At 34.6% G+C, this 19593-nt stretch overlaps 1 protein-coding gene across 1 annotated transcript in view; it reads left to right on the forward strand.

The window, feature by feature from the left end:
• Positions 1-1382: 1382 nt before the first annotated feature.
• The window catches only part of Ccdc15 (coiled-coil domain containing 15), a 60183-nt gene continuing 41972 nt past the window's right edge, over positions 1383-19593 (forward strand). The window contains exons 1-5 of the mRNA XM_047518042.1: positions 1383-1631; positions 1925-2110; positions 7450-7599; positions 8118-8309; positions 17187-17300. Of these exons, the coding sequence (XP_047373998.1) occupies positions 1931-2110; positions 7450-7599; positions 8118-8309; positions 17187-17300 (636 nt within the window). The 5' untranslated portion in view covers positions 1383-1631; positions 1925-1930. The remainder of the gene's footprint in view (positions 1632-1924; positions 2111-7449; positions 7600-8117; positions 8310-17186; positions 17301-19593) is intronic.

A 19593-nucleotide genomic window follows, 5' to 3' on the forward strand; every position in this document is an offset into this window, starting at 1 on the left:
CTCAAACCTAGTCCTTTAGCATCTCTACTATCTCAGTAAATACCTATTCCATTCTTTTGGTGGCTAAGATGAACCCCTAGAACTTACTTTAAGTCTTACCACACGCACACAATTCAAAGTACATATCCACACACTTCAGCAGATCCTGAAAATTTTGCCTCCCAAATATATCCAGAATTCAACCTCTTTTCACCATCTTCACCACTACTTGCTGATCCAACAACCTCAAAATCTCCTACCTGAATTATTGCAATAGCCTAATTGGTCTTTCTTCTATCCATATTCCTTTTTTTCTCAATATAGCATCTGGAACAATTTAAAAAAAAATGCAAGTCATATTATGACATTACTTTGCTCAAAACCTTCCAACAACTCCTTATCTCAGCACCTTATGGTGGCTTACGATGTTCTAATATGTTTGTTAGCCCAGGCCCCAAATTTTGCCTCCTGTCTCAGCTCTTCCCTTCTCACTCTGCTCTAGTTACACTAGCTTCCTTGTTGCTCCTCAGCCAGGAAATGCTCACCTTGGGGCATTTGTATTTGCTGTTCCTTTTATCTGGAACACTGAAAAACGCTCCCTTAACGATCACGGTGGTTTTTCTATTATATCATTTAAGTCTTCACTCAAAAGTTCTGAACATCCTATGTAATAGTTCATCTTCCCTCCTCCCCTAAAACAATTCCCTATCCTGTCCTGTCTCCTTTTACTCCACAGCACTCATTAGAAGTTGACACATTTACTAACTTATTCATATGTTTTTATTCGGCTACATCATCTTATTGTAAATCCCCTAACAAAGGACATTTGTTTTGTTCGCTATTTATCTTCAGTGCCAAGAGTATCCCTGGAATATAAAAAGCATGCAATAAAGTGTTTTTAATGAATGAGTGGGTGTCCCACAGGGTTAATGAAGTGTATATTACACTGTATTACAGTATTACAGCAATTTGGAGCACAGGAGACCACTCACGAGGCTGTGATGTTCAAATACAAGAATATGTATGAAACAGAGCTGCAAACATAATGAATTATGTAAAAGAATAGTATGAATTATTGTTGAGTAGTCTGTTTCTCGAGGAAATCCTGCCCGGCCCTTCTATTCTTTTCCGGTATTTTCCTCAACTGCAACCATGGCCAACCCAGTCGGTCGGATCACCAGCTCAAGGCAGCTCTTTTCCTGAGGGTTTTGGAATGGTCTTAGCATCACCGATTGGCAGTACCTCATCTCGCGCGTCACCCAGCAACCCCACACACCCTCCCGTCCCTCTCGTCAACAGGACAGGAAGCGGAAGTGACGGAGCCACCGACGCATGAAGACCCGCCCCTCCCACCTCCCCATTCCCCGGGCGATGACGGGAAGCCCGGAAGGGGCGGGCACAAGGTAGTGGAGGGGCGGGGCGGAGCGGCCCGCCCAAAAGTGGCGGTTTACTCGAGGTGGTTTCCTTAGTGTCCATCGTAGTTTGAGTCACTGGCGAGCTCAGGACTGATTCTGCGTCAGTACTGCTTGAGCAGGAGTGGGCTCCCGCGTCCTCTGAAGCAGGCTGTTTATCTGGCCCGGAAGTCGTGGGTTCAGCGCTTCTCTCCATATCCGAATCCCGATTACAGTATTGGGACTCTGCTTCAGACCCAGGTTCTCTCCTCCAACTACCCGCGCTGTGCTCACCGCTAGGCACAGTCTTCGGTCTCCGATTTCGAACCTTGCTTCTCTTTCCTCTCATCCTCATTCCTTCCAGGAGGCAGTTTTTAAACCTTTCCTTGAGCCTTTACTTTTTTTCTTCGTCTCTTTTTCTTTACTCTTTCTCTAGAATCCGTGGTTTTCTGCTCCATGCCAGGTTTCTGCTTCCTAGGTCTTCTCTCCTCATATATCCGTGACTCATGTATTAGGTTTGAGCTTTTGACGTTTTTCTTTTTTCTAACCAAAAGTCACAGATGCCAGGACGTATGGCTCCCCTCAAGAAATCTCAGAATACCACAAAGTTGCCCCAGGCTTTAAACCCCATGAAGAACAAGGACATGTTAGCAGTGCTGGCTGAGAGGAATCAAGCTGTAGTACCTGTTGGGGTATGGGTGGAACCTGCCTCCCCCAGTAGTTCGGAAATCCCAGCATATGTAAGTGTCACTTTGATCCAAATGTGGTGATTTCCTCTTTGTTTTTATTAGTCTTCTCTAATTTTTGGTGCTTAAAGACGAACAGTTGGAAGATGCTGTTTCTCTTCTGTTGTAAATAGATTATATTTTTGCATTAGGATTATAGAACAAGTATGTTTTTGCCAAAACTTGCTGCAGCTTTAGTTTGTACAATCAAAATACTATTTAAGTAGACCTATGTACAGGCCATAATAACATGGGAGAGGATGTTTATCATTTACTTCACAAATTTGATTGCTGGCAACACAATGTTTACGTTTTAAAATGGAGATTCAAGCAAAAAGGAGAAATAAATTAATTGATTGGAATTTTGAGACAGTTTTAACTATAAATTCCATGAGAACAGGGACCTTTATTTCTTGTTCCTTCCTGCTCTTGCACATAGTAGATGATGAGTGAGGAAATACGATCTTTATTGGCCTAGAAAGGAGGAGCATTTTAGATGAAGAAAATATTCGCAAAATTTACTTATGTGCATGTTTACCTGATGGTTCTTATGTGAATTAGCATGAAGATAATTTTATAAGAAGGTTTTTGATAGTGTTTCCCTAAATTGTGCTCCTTAGCTATTTGTTAAAATTTTATTATGGAACTTATACATTATATTATAGTAAGTTGTTATATGTCTACTTTTACTGGTGGAGTGTAAGCTCCTTGTGCATAGATAAGAAATCTTGCTTATCATTACCTCTCTTTTATCTTAAATAATTATTGCCTAATAAGTATAGGCATTCAGTAAATATTTATGGAATGCATAAAATGTGTAATGATCTTCTCTAAATAGACTGAGTACAGAACATGGGTGGAAAAGTATGTTCCCTTTTCCCTTTTCACTAAAGTATGTGTACTTTATCCCAAGGGGAAATGAGACATTTTGAAGTAAATGTTAAATGACAAAGTAATGTAGTATATTTATTAAATTAATATTCACATATATATGTATACATATTAACTGATTTATCCCTACCCTATTTTCTGAATGAATTTTAAAAGTGTCACTAGTACATGATTATACTAAGAGGTGATGTTTAATTAAAGAAGAAAGATATGACTGGGTTTATGTGAGCCAGAAAAGTTTAAAAGACTTTGGATAATCTGAGAAGAGAGTGGGATGATTCTCCTATTAAGGGAAATGGGGAGAGATGGAAGTAAACAAGATGTGTTCAGGGTTCTAAGAGTTGATTAGATTGATTGGAAGGGAAAGTTAAATAGAGGGATGGTGGTTGGGAGGATTATGGAAAATAGGGGTGATGAGGAATTATAGGACATTTTGGAGAAGGGATTGACTTTATTTATTGTTTAATATTTACAGATGAATTTCATAATCTGTGTTTTGGTGAAATTAATTGCTTCAAACTTTTTAAAGGTTATGGAAAGATTGGATCCAGGGGGACAAGTTAGGATATAATTATAACAATTTAGGCATGAAGTATACCATCAAAGCTTTTGTAGTGCTAAGAAATGGAAAGGAAAAGCCTTGAAAAAGGATAGTTGGAAGTGGGGATGAAAAGAGATATACAGGGAATATCAGTAAGTTTTGGTGCAAAGGTCTCATTATTTAAGTTATTAATACATATTTTTAATTGCTTAGATTATGACATCTTTATAATATCAGTGTTATCAAACTGCCTAAAATTTGACACCATCAAACCCTTTTCTCTCCTTCCTTCCTTCCTTCCTTCCTTCCTTCCTTCCTTCCTTCCTTCCATCCTTCCTTCCATCCTTCCTTCCTTCCTTCCTTTCTTCTTTCTTTCCTTTCTTCCGTACCAGGGATTGAACCCAGGGGTACTTAACCACGGAGTCACATCCTCAGCCCTTTTTATTTTTTATTTTGAGACAGGATCATGCTAAGTTGCTGAGGCTAGCTTTGAACTTACAGTCCTCTTGCATCAGCCTCCCAAGCTTCTGTGATTATAGGAGTGTGCTACTGTGCCTAGCTTCTTTTTCTATTTTAAGAAGAGTTAAATCTTAGCTTAAGCATGGTGGTGTACACCTGTAATTCCAGCTATATGGGAGACTGAGGCAGGAAGATTGCCAGTTCAAGACCAGCCTGGGCAACATGGTGACACCCTGTCTTAAACATTAAAAAGAGAGCCAGATGCTGTAGCACATGTCTGCAATTCTAGGGACTCGGGATGTGAGGCAGGAGGCTGAAGGAGGAGGCAGAAGGCTGAGGATAGCCTCAGCAACTTAGTGAGATCCTGACTTAAAAAATTAAAAAAAAAAAAAAGACTGGGGATGTAGCTCAGGGATAAAGAACCACTGTACAATCCACAGTACTCCCCCAAAATAATAATAATAAACAAAATAAAGTAAAAATAAATGAAGGGCTGGGGATGTAGTCCAGTGGTAGAGGGCTTGCCTAGCATGTGTGAGGCCTTGGGTTTGTTCTCTTGTATTTAAAAAAAAATTGAATATTAAGTTCCTGCACATTAATTCAAAATGTTAAAAAATTCAAATCAGTTTTAGCTAAGGGAAGTTTGATCAAACATCTAATACTTTATTACTTTAGCCTGTCTAGTCTGGGAATCCACCCTTATTTACAGACATAACACTCTTAGCTCAGAGTAGATGAACCTAGTTACTTCTAAAACTTGTTACACTAACATGTCTCTTCTAAAGGTAACTCCTATTCATTTCCTCCCAGAATTTCAAGGAGTCATCAGTATTCCTAAAAATAATGCCAGAGCTTAGATCCCATTACCCCACAATAATTAAATTAGCATCAAATGACACTGCTGTCCTATTATCATGTATGGCTATTACATTATTTCATTATTTGTTCTAGTTATCTTTTGCTGAAAATCTAGTGGAATAAAGCAAAAAATACTGTGTCAGGAATTTGGGCAGGATATAGTGGGATGACTTGTCTCTGTTTCTCAGTGTCTGGGGCCTCATCTGAGGTAGCTTAATTTGGGACAGCTTGAATGGATTCTGGTTTTTGGTTGAATTCTTTGGTGCTTCTTCCTGTGACACTTGATAGACTGTAATGTCTAGGTGGCTTTCTTGCTCACATTCTGGCACTTGGGCTAGGATGATCAAAATGGCTGGGGGCTGGTTGTATATCTATCTTCTTTCAGATGGCCTTTGGGCAGTTTGTGTTTCCTCATGGCATGGTAGTCTCAGAGTAGTCGGAATTCTTATATGGTGCTGGTTTCTCCCAGAATGAGCACTCCAAGAGCTTCAGGTAGAAGTTGCTTTATGACCTTGCTTGGGAAGTGATGGAGCCAACACTTCTACTTTATTCTATCAGATGTTCAGGTCTGGATCAAATTTGGTGTGGGAACATAATAAATATGAGCATAAATACCAGGAGGCTTGATTTATTGAGGGGAGGAAGAGAGGGCTGGGGATGTGGCACAGTGGTAGAGTATGTGCCTAGCATGTTTGAGGCCCCTATGCTCAATCCCCAATACTGCATTTAAAAAAAAGATAGGGAGGGAGGAGGAGAAATCATCTTTGAAGACTAACTACTATATAATCTAGTATCAATTCCATCATCTGTGAATCATCTAAAATGTGTTGATTATGGTTAGAAACATTTCATTCTGTATTTCTCCTTGGATAGTCCATGGGGTGAAGGAAGGCTATGAGAAGTTAGTTGTACAGTCAAAATAATATTTAGTTTTGTTTAATTCAGTATTTTCCAGATTTATTTGATTCTGGGAACCTCTTAACATCCCATAGGACAAGAGTTGTTGAGTTCTTGTTGCTGGCACAGTGATGTTTGTTAAGAAAAGTGTTTCTAAATGCTGGTACACATTTATCTTTGGCTTACAGCTAAGATTCAAAATCTATTGTCAGTCATGCACTTTAATAAAATATTTGATAATGTTGGTGTGGGGGTAAAAGAGTGGCAGGCCAGAGAAAATGGAAGTAAAAGAAAGAGGTTGAATGGCTTACATTTGTCTGGGCTTGGGTTAGTCTGCATCAGTTTTTCAGGCCTTATTATATATATCTCTCCTTTGGAATTATTTATGCAGTTGTTCTTTGCTATTTGTATTGTACACTCGACTCTAGTTGACCGTACTCTTTTAGAATAGTTTATAGGATAGGTTTCTTGAAAACCTTAATTTAAATTAAAATTCATTTGGTTTTTTAATTTAACAAGAGCCTGTACTATAAGCTGAGATACTCTTCACATTTGAAAGTTGAAATCACTGTGCTACAAGAAGCAATAAGAAGAAGGTACAATGATGGTTTATTTATTTTGAGAATTTCTTTTGAAGGAAAAACATATAGTCAAGAGAAAAGCAATGCAGGATAGATAATGAAAGTGTTAAGAGTAAAAGAAACGTCTAGCTCTGCTAGGAGCCAGCTATAGAATCTTGGGCTCCTACTGGAGATTGATTTTTCTGAACACCAGTTTCCTCATTTGTAATAAAGAATTATCTTACTACTTAAGGTAGTGTTGAGGATAGAGTGATATAATATAAAATGCTTGCATATAATAGCTCCTTAATAATGATAATGGTTATTATTTGCATTCCTGTGGTTATTCAGAGCACTTAAAGCAGGTGACTATAGATCAAGGACTCAAATGTGATAATATTCTAGATTTCTTAGAATTGTTGTAGGACTGAGAAATTTATAAATATATATTCAGTACCTTTATAGTCAAGGCTCTATGCTATATTGTAGGGAAAACAAAGGAATGTTAAATGCATTTCCTGTCCTTAAAGAACTTATAATCTGATGGGTGAGTCAATAAGTGTTGAACTCAGTAAAATAAGTAAAAGGAAAGATACCGTAGGCTAAGAGCTCAGAGTGTTATAGGAAGTACTAGGGATGGATTTTAGATGGTCTTGAAGATTGAGTAGTCCCTTTACTAGGTGGACATGAAAGGAAGAATATGCTATATTAAAAATGGAGCATAATTCTGAGTATGAAGGAGTTTTATATTAGGATGTATCTGGTGAGTGGTGAGCAGTCTGGTATATCAGTATTGTTTACTTAGTCCTTTTAGAAAATGTGTAACAAGTGGATTTAAATTGGTTCATTAAGAATTAATAAAATGTGGGGAAAAATTAACGAGGACATCTTTAGTTTCAGTTTAATAATTAAAATTTGAGTATTTACAAATTCCTATTTTTAGTTTATGATTGGTTTAAGTACTTGGTACTCACTAGCTATGTAGTTCATTGGCTCTGAACACTCATCATTTCCTTACTCTTGGGAATTTTGGATTATAGATCCAAATTATTTTTTCTAGGATTATATTTCTCTGATTTCTTTGGGTTTGCAACAGCCCTTGGGCAAAACTATTAACAATTAAATTAATGTATTTTTTATCTTTAAAGACTTCAGCACATATGATTGAAGAAGAACTAAAGGAACAACTAAGAAAAAAACAAGAAGCTTTGAAACATTTTCAGAGACAAGTCAAATACCGAGTAAATCAACAAATTAGGCTGAAAAAACAGCAGCAACTTCAGAAGTCTTTTGAAGCAGTAAGTTCAGAAGTGAACCTGAGTAATGATTGAATGGAAAGTATGTGTATTGTAAGATAAACTATTAGGCAGTAACAGTATCACTTTCTTCCAATTCCATGCTTTATATAATCTGACTTTCTAGTGAGTATAGAGAAACCACGTTTTATTCCTGTGTGTTCGGATGTGTTTTTTGTTTTTAACAAATAGGTACAAACAATGTCAAAATTTTGGATTCACACTTGAGTTTGAATTCTGGCTGTGTTACTTCTAGGTATGTGACCTTGGGTTACTTAACTTTTATGGTTGTATATATCCCTATAAATACAGATATGATGCTTATTTTACAGGATTGTGTGAGAATTAAAGGAAATAATATAAATAAGTTATTAATATTAATAGGTGGATAGTAAAGGTTAGTTTCTTTAACAGCTAACTCCTCCCAACCAACTGAAAATCTTTTGCCTGCCCTAGAGACCTTATTTGATTATACTGGATTGGAGTGGAATCTCACTATCCCTCCTTTTTCTTTTGTATAGGCAGAAAAAGAAGGCTCTATAGCAATGCAATCTTCAGATCCAGCACACTTTACTCCTAAAGGGACAAGTATTTTTCCAAGCAATTTGAATGCTGCTATTGGAAGTTCTAGGTTTCCCCCTTCCCAGATATTTGGGGGTGCAGTAAAAGATGGAGAGAATGAGAATGAATTATTCCAACAACAAGCCCAGGCTGTAAGTACATATTCATTTTATCTTATATCTGATTTTTTTCCCATTCTGTAAACTAAAAATATGATAGTAAAAGAATATGAAATAGGGGTTATATTTAGCTTTACTTTTTATCTCTTTTAAAAATTTTTGTAAAAATGGGGACCAATGGAATAGTGCTTATTTTTACATGTATTTTTCTAATTTACATTTTAATTTATTTTTGGTACAACTTTAGAATCATCTAAATAAAGGTGCCAAAGTGTTAGATATTCAAAATTCATTAGAAAGAGCTTTGGACCAAAGAACATAGATTTTCTCAATTATAATGAGATTATGTTTTGGGGTAAGTTACTATTAGTTTGTAGCGTACAGACAGAAGTGATTCTTAACCTTTGTTGCAAAGAGATTCAGTACATCTAAAGGACATTTCATTTATTATTTATCTTTGTATCTTTTTTCTTACTTTTCTGTCTTAATCTGGTTATCATAATAAATGAATCTATAGTTGTAGGTAAAGTAATAACATGGAAGTGCCTAACATAGCCAGAAGTTTTGGAAAAAATGTCTTTTTATTTAGTAACTCACTTCATATACCTAATATTTAAAAATTATGAATAGATTTGTTCACTCAAATCACTTGACTCCTACTAGGTGCCTTCCTTAGTATGCTGAGCTTTTGTTCATTTGGTATATTCTTCACCTCTGCTTTGGGAATTGTTCTTCATTTATTAAAAAGTACATTCCTAAGGGTAGTGAGAGGAGGAGAAAAAATGTGGAAAATGATGACTCTGAAAATAGAAGCTATATATTGCCTGAGTTAATGTACTTGGTCATAATCTGATTGGGCTATTAGTATAAATAGGGAAAGCTTTAGAAGTACATGTTATGTAGATATTTCGTTTTTAAATTTCCTTTATCTAAAACTGACTTTTTGTTTGGTTAGTAGTAGTAATTTTCGTAATCATTTTTTCTCTTTTAAGATTATGAAAAATTTGTTCAGCAAAAATTCATGGCACTGCATAAAATATAAGGGATAGAAAATTTACTCAGCCACATTCAGTCTTTGCTTCTGTGGTACTTAATGGCTATAAACTTCATCTGTTTAACGCATGGATAGAACACATTAGTCAGCATGTATTTGAATACATTGTATTTGTTAAGCATTGTGGGGATACTAATGAAATGTGAAATGGCACCCTCCATGGGTTTATATTTCCAGGGAGACATACAAAGCTAATAGTTCCTAGTCTATTAAATAACATTGTGGACACATTTCCTGTATCTGGCAATTAAGTTTTGCCATGGGAGTTAAGACATTTTTAAATTCTGAGGAAATAATGGGGGAAGTATTCATGAAAGAAATGGAATGGGGTTGTATATTTTGAATTGGTAAGCTGAATTGATAAAAGAATTTTCAGATGAGAGGAACAGTTAAAGACTTATAATCTACAAATGTGGTTGGTATATTTGTGAATAAAAGGTAAAGGCTTTCTGAGTTTATAAAGAATAACAAAATGAAGTTAGATGGAGTAGGAGAAATCAGGTTATGCAAAGCAATAAATGTTATAAAATTTTAAAAACTTTTATGTATTGTTTAACAATCTTTTTCCTTGGAAGAAGATGAATTTGTTAAAGAATATTTAGTGACTCAACTATGTTGGGCATGTGAACTTTTACCCATACAACTGCGTAATGATAGATGCTTTTTAATCTTGCTTTTTCTGTTGCAGTTTTAATCCACTAGATGTCACTATGAAACTAAATAATAAAACTGTCAAGCACTAAATTTCTTAGTTTATCTACAATTGATTGTGCACATGGTGAAAACAATTCACTTTCTGAATGTTAGTGGACTTTTCAGTTTCCTTGTGTCTTGAAACTATAGAATAGAATCTTGGAATTGGAAGAGTTTTAAAGTTCACCTGACATGAAATATTTAAGGACATAATGATTTGACTTACTTGTTGATGAACCTTTATTTATTTATTTGTATGTGGTGCTGAGAATCAAACCCACTGCTTCACACATACTAGGCAAGGGCTCTACCACTTAGCTACAATCCCAGCCTTCTTTTTTTAATTTTTATTCTCTCATTACAGTGTCAATTTTCCAACTTTTAAAAATACCTTGGGAAAATTATTTTCTGTAAAGTTGACATGAAACAACCAGCTAAATTTTCTTTCATCTACCATTGAAATAATTCATTTTTCATTTAGGCCCTTTTGGCTGCAAGAATTTAGGCTAACCCAAGCAAGGGGAAGTTTATTTCAAGAATCAGGGGTTCTAGCTCTCACCCTGTACAAAACTTAACTCAAAATGGATCAAGGATCTAGGAATTAGACCTGAGACCCTTCACCAAATAGAAGAAAAAGTAGGCCTGAATCTCCCATCATGTTGGCTTAGGACCAGACTTCCTTAACAAGACCCCCATAGTGCAAGAAATAAAAGCAAGAATCAATAAATGGGATAGATTCAAACTAAAAAGATTTTTCTCAGCACAGGAAATAATCAGTGTGAAAAGAGAGCCTACAGAGTGGGAGAAAATCTTCTCCACACACACTTCAGACAGAGCACTAACCTCCAAAATTTATAAAAACTTAAAAAACTTTTCACCAAAATACAAAGAACCCAATCAATTAATGGGCTAAGGAAATGGGCAGACACTTCACAGAAGAAGATATACAGGTGATCAATAAATATATGAAAAAGTGCTCATCATCCCTAGTAATTAGAGAAATGCAAATTAAAACCACCCTAAGATTTCATATTAACTCCAATTAGAATGGCTGTTATCAAGAACATAAGCAATAATAAGTGTTGGCATGGATGTGGGGGAAAAGGCACACTCATACATTGCTGGTAGAGTTGTAAATTGGTGTAGTCACTCTGGAAGCAGTATGGAGATTCCTCAGAAAACTTGGAATGGACCCACCATTTGATCCAGCTATCTCACTCCTCTGTTTATACCCAGAGGACTTAAAGTCAGCATACTACAGTGATGCAGTCACACCAATGTTCATAGCTGCTCAGTTCACAACAGCTAGATTGTGGAACCAACCTAGATGCCCTTCAATTGATGAATGGATAAAGAAACTGTGGTATATATACACAATGGAATATTACTCAACCATAAAGAAGAATAAAGTTACGGCATTTGCTAGTAAATGGATAAAGTTGGAAAATTTCATGCTAAGTGAAATAGGCCAAGCCCAAAAAACCAAAGACTGAATGTTTTCTCTGATAAGTGGATGATGATACATAACAAGAGGGGCAGGGAAGAGAAGAATGAAGGGACTTTGAATGGTGTAGAGGAAAATGGGGCAGAAGGGAATCGGGGAAGGAACGATAGTAGACTGAGACAGACAGTATTACCCCATGTATATGTATGATTACATGAATGATGTGAATCTAAATTGTGTACAACCATAGAAATGAAAAGTTGTACCCCATTTGTATACAATGAATCAAAATGCAATCTGTGAAAATAAAAATATTTTAAATAAATTAAAAATTAAAAAAAAATCAGTGGTTAATAAAGTCAGAATTGGGATCATACACATATCCATACTCCTTTAAAGAGTCTACAACTTGCGAGTTTATTCTGGATCTAAGATAGTTCCAGTGACCCCAAGAGCATGGGATCTTTGAGCTTCACACTGGTATTTAATTGTTAACTTGATTCAATTGATCCCATCCTTCCCTCTTTTTCAATATTGAGGGTTTTCCCAGGACATGGGTCTTCCAGTGCTAAAACTGGAACAGTTCCAGGCAAACGAGGATAGGCAAACTAGTCATCTTATCTCTACATTTGTGCCTCTCTTATATACTTATTTTTCTACTACTCACTGGTTCTTACTTTATCACAGCTTTATAATTTTGGCATACTTGAGGCTACTTTTGTGTTTTTTCTCTAGTTTAGGAACTTTTAGGCTGAGGTCCTGTCTCTGAATATTTCCTAGTTCATTATCTCTGATAAGGTATCTTTATTGGTCCAGTTTGCCTTTTTCACTTTAGATCTAGGTTACTGACCATCCTATAGGTTGTTAGTGACAGTTACAAAAGAAAGCTAATGTAACTGATGCATTACATTGGGATTTATGGGCTATAATTAAGGACTTATATAAGTTTTAAGTTTTAACTATAGTGTTTTTGACCATGAAAAGTCATAACATTTAAAAAGCAGTATGATCATTTGCAAATAAGCTACATTGTACTTGAATAGAATTCAACTTTGGGTAGATCTTAGCTGTACTTTATTCCTATGACCTATGTAGTAGTATTGTGCCATTTATGTAGTTACATAAATTCCACCTTTCTAAAGCTTATTTGGCTTAAAAAAATGCATGAAACTTAAAAGAACTGAAAGAATAAGACCATGAACAGAGTCATGGTAGATTATTTATAAGATTTTATCTTATGTACTTGCCTGATGTTTTAAATTTTAATATAAAATCTTATTTTAGATTTTAAGATTCAAATCTTGAAATTTGTTTGTATAGTAAAATTTTTGCTTATCAGATAAAAGTCCCTTTGCTTATTGTTGATGTTATGTTTCTGTGAGTGATACAGACCTTTTTTATTGTAAATGTATAAGACATTGCCTCAAGACCTGTATTTATTTGATACACTACTGGCATAGCTGCTAATCCAATCAGATAAGTCTAGGGAAGATGTTACCAAAGGCTGTCCCTTTATTACAGCTTATGTGGGTGACAATTTTCTTTAGAAGGTACTATGATTAGTGTCTGATACATATGGGATATTGTCTTTAGGGATCATTGTGAGCCAAGTTTTATTGGCAATGATTCTTCCTACTTGATGGAAGAAAATTCAGACCTGTATTCTCAAGAATATTGCTGAGACTGAAATAATAGCATTTATATATGCATTGTGAGAACCCAAAGTAAATCTACACACTTTTTTTGTTCATGGAGAGCTTTTTGTGGGAAATTGTCAAGGAATCTTTTTTTTTTTTTTTTTTTTTTTTTTTTTTTTTTACATTTTATGTTTTGTTAAAATTATGTATGCACAGTTTAACAAGTAAAAGAAATAGATATGTACAGTGTTTATATTATAGTTTAAAAACAGAAATACCTTCCACATTTTATTATTCCCTCTTTCTCAAATGTAACTGTTTAATTTTGTTGTTGTTTTATATTTTGGTATTAATGTTCATATTTTTTTTCTTTCTTTCTTTTTTTTTTGACAGTGCTGGGGATTGGAACCCAGGACTTGTGCTTGCAAGGCAAGCACTCTACCAACTGAGCTATATCCCCAGCCCTAATGTTCATATTTCTAAGTGAGATGTTTGTGGTGCTCTTTCTTGATTTTTAAAAATAGTTTAGGCATTTCTTATTGATGTCCCACTAGGAAACACGAGGATTTGGCTCTTTCTATCCCCCTCTTGTCATTACACATGTACCTTTTCCACCCTTCACCCTCTCTTTATCGTTACGTTGCAATTTTGCTTGGATTGATATTCACCATTTGTATTGTTATGACTGTGTAAACAGTACAGTTGAGCTAGGTAGTAAACTGTGATTACTTTTCCTTCTGTGTATGGCTTTTTATTTTATTTGGATTTATGTTGATTTTTGATTTGCTGGATTTTCTGTGCAGTTTCGAATGATTCATCTCTATCAGAAAATCTTTAAATCTTGGTCAGATTTAGTGCTGATCTTTTTAAACCCATTAAGTTTCATTGCCCCAGATGTGGGATACCTATAAAAATGGAAATTGAGTAACAAATATACCCCTTATGGTAACTTTTGAAATAAATATTATGTTTTAGAGTTCTATTATTTTGAGAAAAGTAATAAGTGAATGATCAGAATATTTGAAAAATATAAAATGAAATACACACACACACACACACACACACATACACACATATATAAGCTCTAGATTATCGATTTCCAGTCTATCTTGATGCACCTGTGTCAGTTTCATTGGAATAGTGGCAAAACAGAAAACTTCTGACTTAGTGGGTTAATAACAATTATTAGCTGTAAGAGAATGAATAGTGTGTCTAAGGTTCTAGTATAAAAAAGGCTTAATTAAATTTTATTTTTGAGTGTTCATACGCCCATAGCATATGCCCATATGCACATTATTTTTAAACATACATTTTTAAATATATGGTACATATTTACACATACAAATTCATATATAAACCATGCACACAAGCATGCAATGATTAACATTATCTTGCAGTATGAGAGGTACGCTTATTTTCTTGTTCTTTTTATTTATTACATAATTTTGCATAATTTTATGATACTAATATCTCTCATTGTTTTCATTATAATTTTACATAATAGTGGGATTCATTGTGACATTCATACATGCACAGTACTTCCCAGTACTTCCCTTTTCCTTCCCCTCCTCTCTCCCCCATACCCTTCCTTTACTTTACTGGTCTTCCTTCTATTTGTTTATTTTTTATATTGCTACATTATCACTATACATAGCAGTATGATTCATTGTAATATAATCTCCTTTATACATAGCATAATTTGGTCAGTTTATTTCCCCAGTACCCCCCCCTTTTCCTCCTTTCTTCCCTCCTACCTCAATCCCCTTGCTTTACTCTGCTGTTCTTCCTTCTATTTTTGTGAGATACCTTTTTTTTTTCTCTTGAGCTTCCACATAGAAGAATTCTGACCCTAAACTTTGAGTCTGACTTACTTCACTTAGCATGATGTTCTCCAACTTTATCCAATTTCTGGCAAATGATATAATTTATTCTTTATGGCTGAACGGAACTCCATGGTGTATATACCACATTTTTTTAAAATCCATTCATCTATTGATGGACACTTAGGTTGGTTGTGTAACTGGGCTATTATAAATTGCATTGCTACAAACATTGAAATGCATGTATTACTATAGTATACTGATTTTAGTTCTTTTGGACAAATGCCAAGGAGTGGGATAGCTTTTTATTTATTGCTTATTAATATTAATTTTGATACTTGCTATATTAGTTACATTTCTGGTAGCTGCTATAATAAAATTACCTCAAATGTAATGGCTTAAAATGATAGAAATGCATTTTCTCATAGTTCTGGGAGGCCAAAAGCTAAAAGTAAGTTTCACTGAACCAAAATCAGTCAGTAGGGCCATGCTCCCTCTATAGGCTTTAGGAGAAATTTTGTCCCTTGTCTTTCCCAACTTTTAGTCTGCTGGCATTCCCTTAGCTTGTGGCCATGTCATGTCGGTGCTTTCCTGAATTTTTGCATTGCTTTCTCTTCTGTAGGTTGAATCTCCCTCTCCTACTCTCTTATAAGGACACTTGGGATGGCATTTAGTGCCTGTCTACATAAACAAGGATTACCTCAAGACCTTTAACTTAAGCACAACTACAAAGGCCCTTTTCCCTTACAAAGTAACATATATAGGTTTCAGGGATTAGGACCTGATTTCTTTGGCTGGCCATTATTCAGCCTGCTATAGTTCTCATAGTAGTCATTGGAAAGGCCTTTACAAGACTGAGGTTTGGTGAAGAATTATGGTGACAAAAGAGAAACAGAAAGAGCATAATACATATTCTTATTGCTGGGCCAGATGCTTAAGGAATTGTAATCAATCTGAATCTAATAGAGATTAGGACTGTGATAGGAAATGAAAATTCTGAAGCCCTAGTTTAAATTTTTTACATTGGAACTTTTGAATCCTGTATACAAAATGTGGGACAAAAAAACCTACCATACTTGGTGTCAAAAGAAGTAGGCATAATAACTTTGTATTTTTTTTATAACTTTAGCTGCATGTGTATCTCCTTTTGCATTGTGAATAAGTCTGTCTTGACTGACCCTTTAGCCATTCTGCAGCTAGCTTACTTTAGAAGTCCTGCCCTTGGTAAAATAAAAAGTAATGTTTCAAGCTGATTTTTCTGGTTAGCAGTATGGATCTCTAGAATCAAGGACAAAGCAGAGATGATACAACTGTGAGAAAAACTGGACTGGTAGTGAGAGTTTTTCTACTTAGCTCATTATTAATAAAAATCGTAAAGTATTTGTTACTTAGGTCTGTAAGTCTTAGCCGTAATTTCCCCTGAAGGGAGAGTAGATAGCATTGATACTATGTACTTAGGGACCATGAGATGCAGTGTACATCCTAAAAAGTGTACATAGTTCATTTCTTTCTTTTTCTTAAATGACACATATCTTGCAGATTTGGGAGATATAAAAGACTGTGCTCCTCTGAAAAACAAATCAAAGTATGTATAGACTGAAATTACTAGTTAGAGACAAAGAATGAACACAAAATCAACCTATTTAATATTAATAGTCATTTATCAGAGATTACTTAGTGTAGTTGAAACAAATTGGTTCTTTTGAGATGTGTTGCAAGTTAATTTAGGAAGGCATCTTGAAGGAAAGGATATCTGAGAAAAGACTTTAAATAGCTTAGTCTTCAAATGTTGAGTGTGGAGAAGGGATTCATATGCATAGGAAAAAACCAAGAGTCTTAGGGAAACTATTTAGTCTTCTAAAGAGTGATGAAAGCAATTAGGCATGCAAAAACCAGTTGAAGAAATAACTTTATTGAAAAGATTGATAAAAGGAGTTAAGAATGTGTTCAACAATTTCTAAGTGTATTGACTCAGACATTAAGGTCTGATTTTGGCATTCATACTTAATATAAAGTATACATTGTTTAAAAAATTAATGTGAATAACAGCCCTTCTGTTATAAAGTGCAATCTCTTAGAATAATGATAATAATATCATAAAATACTATTAACAAGATCAAAATTTCCTTTGTAAGTAATCCTCTTGTCTTAGGTCTGACATTTTTAATAATGGGTACCTGTTTTCCTTCTGGAACACTTAGTACATTTGGTATTAAGATTTTAACTTGTTTTTGTTTTCTTTTTTCCTCCATCCTCTGGCAGCTTAGTCAAACCATGAAACTAGCACGTCACCGGCTGGCATCCCATAAAACTGTGAGTAAAGAAAAGCCATCAGTGTTTCCAGATGGTTGGAGGAAAAGCTTTCCCACCCAACAGGTAAATTTAATTTCCATTACATGGTTTTCAAAAATATAAATAAAAGATTTAGTTACATCTCAGCATAATTTAGAGCTGTAAAATATTGGAAATAACCTTAAATATCCCACAGTAGGGAATGCTTAATTATAATATATCTGTATACAGCCATTCTAAAAGATAATTGTGTTTTCAAAGAATATCTGAAGACAAGACAAAGTGTGGGGTAAAGTTAAGTGAAAAAAGTAGGATACAAAATTATATACAATATGATCTCAATTTAAAAATGTATGTGTTCATTCAACAAATGTTTATGGAATGTCTGTAATTGGCAGACATAGTTCTAGAAACAGGACTTACAGTAGTAAAATAAAGACAATCATCCCTCGAGTTTCTGTACTTGTAGGGAAGTATATAATAAACAAGTAAATAACTATAGAATATAATTTCAAATGAAAAGTGCTAAAGAAAAATAAACCAAAGAAATGGCAAAGAATGCTATGTGCTTAGACAAACACCTATATAAAAATGACTTGAGAGGCTACTATTGATTATTTCTGGACAGTATTATTACAGGTGATTCTTCTGTTTTCCTAATTTTAAAAATTTCCCATTGTGTGTGGCGTTTCACTTTCTAATCAGGAAAATAATAACTTATTTTTTAAAAAGAAAATTATTTCCTTTCTTAACATAAGGTTAGAGTGAAAAATTGGAGTCTAAATGTGGAACTAGACCTAAAAGGATATTTAAAATGTATTTGTAAAATGTATTTGTAAAATGACTTTTTGTACCTACTTATTTTGGAGTCTACAAATTTGGATGCTCAGTTCATGTATCTTCCTGTGTTTACTTAATTTTGGCATTAATTTTAAGTTTTGATGGTCAACATCTAATAAAATAGTCTGTTAGTCTTTTTCTTTTTCTTTTTTTTTTTTTTGCCATCATCAGCTATCTTATTTAGCCATTTCCCAGTTTTACTTCCTTATTGGTATATTGTTTTACATTTTCATGGATCATATGCATTCATATATTAATGACAGCATACTTTCAGAGAAATGTGTCTTTAGTTGATTTCACTGTGAAAAAATCATAGTGTATACTTACACAAACTAAGAGGGTTATAGTATCCTTAAGTGACAGTCTTAAGGGACCACCATCACATATGTTGTTCATTGTTGACCAAGATGTATTTGTGTAGCACGATTTATTTTTGTGTTTTCCCTTAAGTATCTCAACAAAACCATTAAAACATTTGTGTTTTTATGTTTGCTCATTTATATGGTTGAATACTAAACTATAAATGTCTCCCTCTTCAGTAATGATTTTAAAATTTATAAATTAACTTTAAAAAAACAAAAGGTAGGTATTAAGATATATCTGTATATGACAACCCATCCTAGATGTAGTGAGTTTGGTTTACTTTTTCTAGCATTGTCTTGTTGTTCTGACTTTTTGAAATATAGTTTCTTTTGTACCACAGTTATTCTCAGAGACCTTTCTTTTTTTTTTTTTTTTTGACAATTTTCATAGCTACCATGGATTTGACAGTATTATCTAACTCCAGGCAACTGTTGAAAAGTGGTGATTGGACACTTCCTAATAAACCAGAGAAAAAAGGGTTATCAGGTTCTAAAGAGTGATATTTTATATTGTCTGCTCAAATCTTCTATGAAGTTGGTATTTTTCCAGAAAGAGTACTGTTCATAGGTCTGACTGAAATAGTTATCCAGTAGAAGGGAGGATTAATTCCGAGATAACTTCCTTGTATAAACCAAGTTTATACGTCAAAGGTGCCATTTAAATGTAATTCATTATTGTTAATGGTGATGATAATGAATTCAAACTGGCCATTGCTTCCAATGAATGCATTTTGGTAGCAGAGGGCAAAATAGCAAAAACAGATCCTTCCATATAATTGGGAAAGATGTAAAAATTCAGTGAAATGTTTCTAATCCTTATATCAAGTCTTTTTTTTTTTAAGCTGTCAATGGATCTTTTCTTTATTTATATGTGGTGCTAAGTATCGAACCCAGGGCCTCTACATACCAGGCAAGCGCTCTACCACTGAGCCACAACTCCAGCCCCTATATCAAGTCTTTACCTCAAATCTGAACAGTTTTCTATCCTCTCAGCTGTATGAAGTGGGAATCTTTTCATCAGAAAAAAAAAAATCTATAATCTAATTTGGTTCTGCTTTCATTTCTTTATTAGTCTTTAGCATCATTAGATTCTTTCTGGTTGTTATTGTTGTTCAAGGTTTGGAGATACAAGTAGAACATATACTTCATTGCTTTCTGTCAGGTTCCAGGACTGA

The sequence above is a fragment of the Sciurus carolinensis genome, chromosome 11 (assembly GCF_902686445.1).
Source record: "Sciurus carolinensis chromosome 11, mSciCar1.2, whole genome shotgun sequence".
In the NCBI taxonomy this organism is placed as follows: domain Eukaryota; kingdom Metazoa; phylum Chordata; class Mammalia; order Rodentia; family Sciuridae; genus Sciurus; species Sciurus carolinensis.